The 8,238-nt window shown below is 49.6% G+C and overlaps 1 protein-coding gene across 1 annotated transcript; it reads left to right on the top strand.

Moving 5' to 3' along the window:
- Positions 1-1,152: 1,152 nt before the first annotated feature.
- On the top strand, positions 1,153-7,772 carry LOC135534817 (low-density lipoprotein receptor-related protein 6-like; the record flags this gene model as incomplete). Its single annotated transcript, XM_064961650.1, has 2 exons — positions 1,153-1,528; positions 7,364-7,772. Coding segments are annotated over exons 1-2 (464 nt in total), but the record flags the coding sequence as incomplete, so codon positions are not given.
- Between the last annotated feature and the right edge of the window lie 466 nt (positions 7,773-8,238).

Here is an 8,238-nt window from a genome sequence, read left to right as displayed (position 1 = left end):
ATCATGCTGAAACATGAGGTGATGGCGGCAGATGAATGGCACGACAAAGGGCATCAGGATCTCGTCACGAGATCTCGTGACGTCAGCAAACGTCCCACACAATGACATAAGTCTGCCGTCTGCCATCTGCCCGGTACAGTCGAAACCGGGATTCATCTGTGAAGAGCTTCTTCAGTCAACACCCTGGTGAGGATGACGAGCACGCAGATGAGCTTCCCTGAGACGGGTTCTGACAGTTTATGCAGAAATTCTTCGTTTGTGCAAACCTACAGGTTCATCAGCTGTCCGGGTGGCTGGTCTCAGGTGATCTCGCAGGTGAACAAGCCGGATGTGGAGGTCCTGGACTGGCAAATTCTACTAAAATGACAATGGAGGCGGCTTATGGCAGAGAAATGAACATTTGATTCTCTTGCAACATCTCTGGTGGACATTCCTGCAGTCAGAATGCCAATTGCACGCTCCCTTCAACACTTGAGACATCTGTGGCCATTGTGTTGTGTGACAAAACTTTACATTTTTAGTGGCTTTTTATTTTCGCCAGGACAAGGTGTGCCTGAGTAATGATCACGCTGTTTAAACAGCTTCTTGATATGCCTCACCTGTCAGGTGGATGGATTATCTTGGCAGAGGAGAAATGCTCACTAACAAGCGATGTATAATTTGTGCCCCAAAATTGAGAGAAATAAGCATTTTAATTCTCTATGGAAAAATGTCTGGGGATCTTTTATTTCAGCTTCTGAAACATGGGACCAACACGTACATGTTGTGTTTTCTGTTTTGGTTCAGTATATAATGCATGATAATACCATTCCCCTCTCTTCTCCTTCCTCTGTTCGGAGGAGTGAAAGGAGATCCGGACAGCAGCCGAGGCAGGGTCATAGGGGTATGTTATTCTAAACCGAAGCACCCAGTGCTCCGGCAGAAAATAGTCCCTTCGGAATGTGTGTCTTTCACACTCAAACAATTGTTGTATTAGACCAGGTTTAATGTCTTTGACCGGGAACAAGTGTCTTGACCTATCGGTTGCGTAATTTTATCAGCCACCGTAGCGATTTTGAATGTGTTGAAATCCGCTGGACGAGAGAGGCTGCATGTAATCAAGTCCAACAATAGGCAGCAGAGAAAGAGACGGAGGGGAAGGAGAGAAGGTACAGGAGGGGGAGGGTTGGCATGTTCTCTTCCCGGGGCGGAAGGAGACGTTGCGCTCAGGCAGGAGAATGAATCGCAGCGCCACCGAGCCTGGAACCTCCGACGTAGTAGAATGGAGCTGAGAAGAATCACAGTTACATTGTAGCCAGAAACAACCCCCTCCGACGTAGTAGAATGGAACTGAGAATAATCACAGTTACATTGTAGCCAAAAACAAACCCCCGAATATTGTTCCAATATAACAGTTCCGTCGGAGGAATAGAAACACAGCGATGCGGACCAGGCGCTGAACAGGAGCGGCCGGGGTGAGAACAAGGCAGAAAGATGGGCGCCGTGCTACGGACTGTGTTGTTGTGTAGTTTTTCTTTGCTAATAAGAGGTGAGTTTTGATCTTTTTGCTTGTTTTATTTATTTTTCCTTCCGTGGAAAGTTTGTGTGGTGTTGGGGGTGTATGGTTTCCAGAGGTGGGGATCCTAGTGTCCAGATTTGGGGCTCTTTCTTTACAATGGCCTCGTTTGCTCATTAGTGGGGCCCAGTGAAGGGGATGTGATTTACTCATCATCAAGGAGTAACTAGCTAACGTTAGCAGGATGGCTAACTACAACACAGTGTTTTCCCCACAGCTACCTGTATCTCATATAACTAGCTAACTACAACACAGTGTTTTCCCCACCGCTACCTGTATCTCTTGTAACTAGCTAAATACAACAGTGTTTTCCCCACATCTACCTGTATCTCCTGTAACTAGCTAACTACAACACAGTGTTTTCCCCACAGCTACCTGTATCTCATGTAACTAGCTAACTACAACACAGTGTTTTCCCCACCGCTACCTGTATCTCCTGTAACTAGCTAACTACAACAGTGTTTTCCCCACATCTACCTGTATCTCATGTAACTAGCTAACTACAACAGTGTTTTCCCCACATCTACCTGTATCTCATGTAACTAGCTAACTACAACAGTGTTTTCCCCACCGCTACCTGTATCTCCTGTAACTAGCTAACTACAACACAGTGTTTTCCCCACCGCTACCTGTATCTCATGTAACTAGCTAACTACAACAGTGTTTTCCCCACATCTACCTGTATCTCATGTAACTAGCTAACTACAACACAGTGTTTTCCCCACCGCTACCTGTATCTCATGTAACAAGCTAACTACATCAGTGTTTTCCCCACATCTACCTGTATCTCCTGTAACTAGCTAACTACAACAGTTTTCCCCACAGCTCCTTGCTACCTATATCTCCTGTAACCAACTAGCCTTTTTTCCCACTGTTTTGTTGGTTTGTAACATTTTAGTAAAGTTAAGCAGTGATTATTATTTTTTTTTACTAGTTGTTTGTAGTATTTCCACACCTGTTTAAGCCACGGCAGGTATTTTCTACAGTTACTGTTGTGATTTTAGTTGAACTATCTTAGCCATCCAGAGAGACACCCTGATAGCTAGCTAAGTCTGCTAGCTGCACTGGCTAACAATAATGTCGACTGCCTATGTTACAGTAAAAGGTGCCTCCACAGACAAGACACATTTGTTGCATACATTCATTTGTTAAGAGTAACTAACAACTAATTGCAAGTGAATTATACAAAAGTAGCGAACTTGTTAGAACATAAGACTGGATACTGCATGGACCACATTAGAACAGAGGGCGTTCATTTGGCGTGGCGGTTCATAACTTTTTGGACAACGTTCTACAAAGTGTTGTAAGTCACTAGGCTGATGTGGATTGTAGTTCTCTAACCAGCTATACACCAATAACGTCAAGGCCTATTTGCTCTTAAATATTTGTTTTCCACTGCTTGGTGGCTGTGTAAACATCTGTTCAAATCATCATGGATCCCTTGTTCACACTTGTTCAGGTTTCATTCTCATGCACCTAATTCAATCTGGACAGTTTCATTCTCACATGCACCTAATTCAATCTGGACGAGGTTTCATTCTCACATGCACCTAATTCAATCTGGACGAGGTTTCATTCTCACATGCACCTAATTCAATCAGGTTTCATTCTCACATGCACCTAATTCAATCTGGCACCTAATTCAATCGAGGTTTCATTCTCACATGCACCTAATTCAATCTGGACGAGGTTTCATTCTCACATGCACCTAATTCAATCTGGACGAGGTTTCATTCTCACATGCACCTAATTCAATCTGGACGAGGTTTCATTCTCACATGCACCTAATTCAATCTGGACGAGGTTTCATTCTCACATGCACCTCATTCAATCTGGACGAGGTTTCATTCTCACATGCACCTCATTCAATCTGACGAGGTTTCATTCTCACATGCACCTAAGTTTCATTCTCACATGCACCTAATTCAATCTGGACGAGGTTTCATTCTCACATGCACCTCATTCAATCTGGACGAGGTTTCATTCTCACATGCACCTCATTCAATCTGGACTGCGTCTCATTCTCACACAAACCTAAGGTCTCTTTCTAGTAGGCTAAGGCAGGTGAGGTCACTGTGTTGAACTATGGAGGGGAGCATCTCTCCCAGCAGTCACACCCGTCATATCTTTGCCTGGGCTTCCCCTGCTTTTTGATTTAAAAGGTTTAAAATCACCTACGAGATGGAAATGTTAGTTTATTCACAGCTTTGGTGGAATCAGATGGGGTCTAACTCCCACACCGGTGTGAAGACGATTCAGTTTGCTGCTGCCGTTCAGAGACGTTAGTGCACTTCCTATTCAGTTTGCTACTGCCGTTCAGAGACGTTAGTGCCCTTCCTATTCAGTTTGCTACTGCCGTTCAGAGACGTTAGTGCCCTTCCTATTCAGTTTGCTACTGCCGTTCAGAGACGTCAGTGCCCTTCCTATTCAGTTTGCTACTGCCATTCAGAGACGTCAGTGCCCTTCCTATTCAGTTTGCTGCTGCCGTTCAGAGACGTTAGTGCCCTTCCTATTCAGTTTGCTACTGCCGTTCAGAGACGTCAGTGCCCTTCCTATTCAGTTTGCTAGAGACGTCAGTGCCCTTCCTATTCAGTTTGCTGCTGCCGTTCAGAGACGTTAGTGCACTTTGGGGCGGCAGGGTAGCCTAGTGGTTAGAGCTTTGGACTAGTAACCAGAAGGTTGCGAGTTCAAACCCCCGAGCTGACAAGGTACAAATCTGTCGTTCTGCCCCTGAACAGGCAGCTAACCCACTGTTCCTGGGCCGTCATTGAAAATAAGCATTTGTTCTAAACTGACTTGCCTGGTTAAATAAAGGTAAAATTAAAAAAAGTTCAGTTTGCTACTGCCGTTCAGTGAAGTCAGTGCACTTCCTATTCAGTTGGCATAGCTAGACTATCATTGGGAAATAGTTTTATCACCGTGTCCTCTGAAACTAGTCTTTAGACACTGTGATGAGAATGTTTTCAGTCTAGTCTGGGTGGTATTGAATTCAGTGGTTTCCAAATGACTCCCTATTCCCTATAATAGTCCACTAGCTTGGACCCAGGCCCATAGGCTGCATCTCTAATGACCCTACTCCCTATAATAGTCCACTAGCTTGGACCCATAGGCTGCATCCCTAATGACCCTATTCCCTATAATAGTCCACTAGCTTGGACCCATAGGCTGCATCCCTAATGACCCTATTCCCTATAATAGTCCACTACCTTGGGCCCATAGGCTGCATCCCTAATGACCCTATTCCCTATAATAGTCCACTACCTTGGGCCCATAGGCTCCATCCCTAATGACCCTATTCTCTATAATAGTCCACTAGCTTGGACCCAGGCCCATAGGCTGCATCCCTAATGACTCTATTCCCTATAATAGTCCACTAGCTTGGGCCCATAGGCTGCATCCCTAATGACTCTATTCCCTATAATAGTCCACTACCTTGGGCCCATAGGCTGCATTCCTAATGACCCTATTCCCGATGTGATTTTGATAGTGGTAGTCACGTCTGAGTAGTATTGAACAGTAGTACTGGCTACAGTAGGCTAGACCCTCTCGCTCGCCATCTGGCAGCCATATTGGATGACGTGGATGAAAGGAAAAGTGGTTCAACTTCCATTCAACTGTTCTCAGAAATCACGGGTTTTTTTGGATCGGAGAGGACTGGCGTGTTTGGATCAGAAAAGCACTGGTCTCAAGACAACATGGAGGATAACTAAAGTTTGGACCTTGTTCAGAGACGTTTCAGTCTGAAGTACAAGCTGCCTCTAGCAAATTATTCAATCTGTTTGTAGTGTTATATCCCTGTAGCGGCCGGGGGTCCCTGTAGCGGCCGGGGGTCCCTGTAGCGGCCGGGGGTCCCTGTAGCGGCCGGGGGTCCCTGTAGCGGCCGGGGGTCCCTACAGAGTGGAATAGATCCAGCTCTTAACCAAATGAAGTTAAACGTTTCTCCTCGGATGGTTGATGTTGAAACAGACAGCGGTTGTTGAATCTGACTCATCTGGCCCCCGGCTGACTTGGGCGCCTGGCCCCCCGGATGACTTGGGCGCCTGGCCCCCCGGCTGACTTGGCCGCCTGGCCCCCCGGCTGACTTGGCCGCCTGGCCCCCCGGCTGACTTGGCCGCCTGGCCCCCCGGCTGACTTGGCCGCCTGGCCCCCCGGCTGACTTGGCCGCCTGGCCCCCCGGCTGACTTGGGCCCTTGAGGTAGCCAACCATTTCTACTGGGATTAAACCCATACCAACTGGGACCTCTAGTTGTAGTACCCCTCCTGCTCTATGTACTGTATAGTATTTCTGTCTGACACCCCCCCCACCAGGTGTACCCCTCCTGCTCTATGTACTGTATAGTATTTCTGTCTGACCCCCCCCCAGGTGTACCCCTCCTGCTCTATGTACTGTATAGTATTTCTGTCTGACCCCCCCCCAGGTGTACCCCTCCTGCTCTATGTACTGTATAGTATTTCTGTCTGACCCCCCCCCCCCCAGGTGTACCCCTCCTGCTCTATGTACTGTATTTCTGTCTGACCCCCCCCCCCACCAGGTGTACCCCTCCTGCTCTATGTACTGTATTTCTGTCTGACCCCCCCCCCAGGTGTACCCCTCCTGCTCTATGTACTGTATAGTATTTCTGTCTGACCCCCCCCCCAGGTGTACCCCTCCTGCTCTATGTACTGTATAGTATTTCTGTCTGACCCTACCCCCCCCCAGGTGTACCCCTCCTGCTCTATGTACTGTATAGTATTTCTGTCTGACCCCCCCCCACCAGGTGTACCCCTCCTGCTCTATGTACTGTATAGTATTTCTGTCTGACCCCCCCCCCAGGTGTACCCCTCCTGCTCTATGTACTGTATAGTATTTCTGTCTGACCCCCCCCCAGGTGTACCCCTCCTGCTCTATGTACTGTATAGTATTTCTGTCTGACCCCCCCCCCCCCCCCAGGTGTACCCCTCCTGCTCTATGTACTGTATTTCTGTCTGACCCCCCCCCCACCAGGTGTACCCCTCCTGCTCTATGTACTGTATTTCTGTCTGACCCCCCCCCCCACCAGGTGTACCCCTCCTGCTCTATGTACTGTATTTCTGTCTGACCCCCCCCCCCCAGGTGTACCCCTCCTGCTCTATGTACTGTATAGTATTTCTGTCTGACCCCCCCCCCCCAGGTGTACCCCTCCTGCTCTATGTACTGTATAGTATTTCTGTCTGACCCCCCCCCCCCCCAGGTGTACCCCTCCTGCTCTATGTACTGTATAGTATTTCTGTCTGACCCTACCCCCCCCCCCCCCCAGGTGTACCCCTCCTGCTCTATGTACTGTATAGTATTTCTGTCTGACCCCCCCCCCCCCCACCAGGTGTACCCCTCCTGCTCTATGTACTGTATAGTATTTCTGTCTGACCCCCCCCCCCAGGTGTACCCCTCCTGCTCTATGTACTGTATAGTATTTCTGTCTGACCCCCCCCAGGTGTACCCCTCCTGCTCTATGTACTGTATAGTATTTCTGTCTGTACCCCTCCTGCTCCCCCCCCCAGGTGTACCCCTCCTGCTCTATGTACTGTATTTCTGTCTGACCCCCCCCCACCAGGTGTACCCCTCCTGCTCTATGTACTGTATTTCTGTCTGACCCCCCCCCCCCCCCCAGGTGTACCCCCCCCCCTCCTGCTCTATGTACTGTATAGTATTTCTGTCTGACCCTACCCCCCCCCCAGGTGTACCCCTCCTGCTCTATGTACTGTATAGTATTTCTGTCTGACCCCCCCCCACCAGGTGTACCCCTCCTGCTCTATGTACTGTATAGTATTTCTGTCTGACCCCCCCCCCAGGTGTACCCCTCCTGCTCTATGCCAACCGACGGGACCTGCGGCTGGTGGATGCGGCCTACGGCAGGGCCAACGCCACCGTGGTGGTGGGCGGTCTGGAGGACGCCGCAGCTGTGGACTACGTATACGCTCAGGGATTGGTCTACTGGAGTGACGTCAGCGAGGAGGCAATCAAACGCACCACCTTCAACCAATCAGGGCCCGGCTCGGCGGCGGCCGTCCAGACGGTGGTTGTATCGGGGTTGGCGTCCCCGGACGGCCTGGCCTGTGACTGGCTAGGCAGGAAGCTGTACTGGACGGACTCCGAGACCAATCGGATAGAGGTGGCCGAGCTGGATGGATCTTTACGGAGAGTCCTCTTCTGGCAGGACCTGGACCAGCCACGAGCCATCTCTCTGGACCCGGGGAGAGGGTGAGTACCTGCCAACCTGTAGTGAAGTCGTGCTCAGTAGAACTACCTGGACCTGGACTGGGGGGAGGGGGGACCAAGGTTCCTAAAACCAAGAGCTTCTCCCTCTTATCTGTCCTTCTGGAGGATACCAGAACGTTAGGGGACAGTACAGGCTGGAGGATACCAGAACGTTAGGGGACAGTACAGGCTGGAGGATACCAGAACGTTAGGGGACAGTACAGGCTGGAGGATACCAGAACGTTAGGGGACAGTACAGGCTGGAGGATACCAGAACGTTAGGGGACAGTACAGGCTGGAGGATACCAGAACGTTAGGGGACAGTGCAGGCTGGAGGATACTAGAACGTTAGGGGACAGTGCAGGCTGGAGGATACTAGAACGTTAGGGGACAGTGCAGGCTGGAGGATACTAGAACGTTAGGGGACAGTGCAGGCTGGAGGATACCAGAACGTTAGGGGACAGTACAG

This window comes from Oncorhynchus masou, unplaced genomic scaffold (assembly GCF_036934945.1).
Source record: "Oncorhynchus masou masou isolate Uvic2021 unplaced genomic scaffold, UVic_Omas_1.1 unplaced_scaffold_3976, whole genome shotgun sequence".
In the NCBI taxonomy this organism is placed as follows: domain Eukaryota; kingdom Metazoa; phylum Chordata; class Actinopteri; order Salmoniformes; family Salmonidae; genus Oncorhynchus; species Oncorhynchus masou.
The sequence above is the reverse complement of the archived record's forward strand: the minus strand, read 5'-3'. Positions and strand labels throughout refer to the sequence as shown.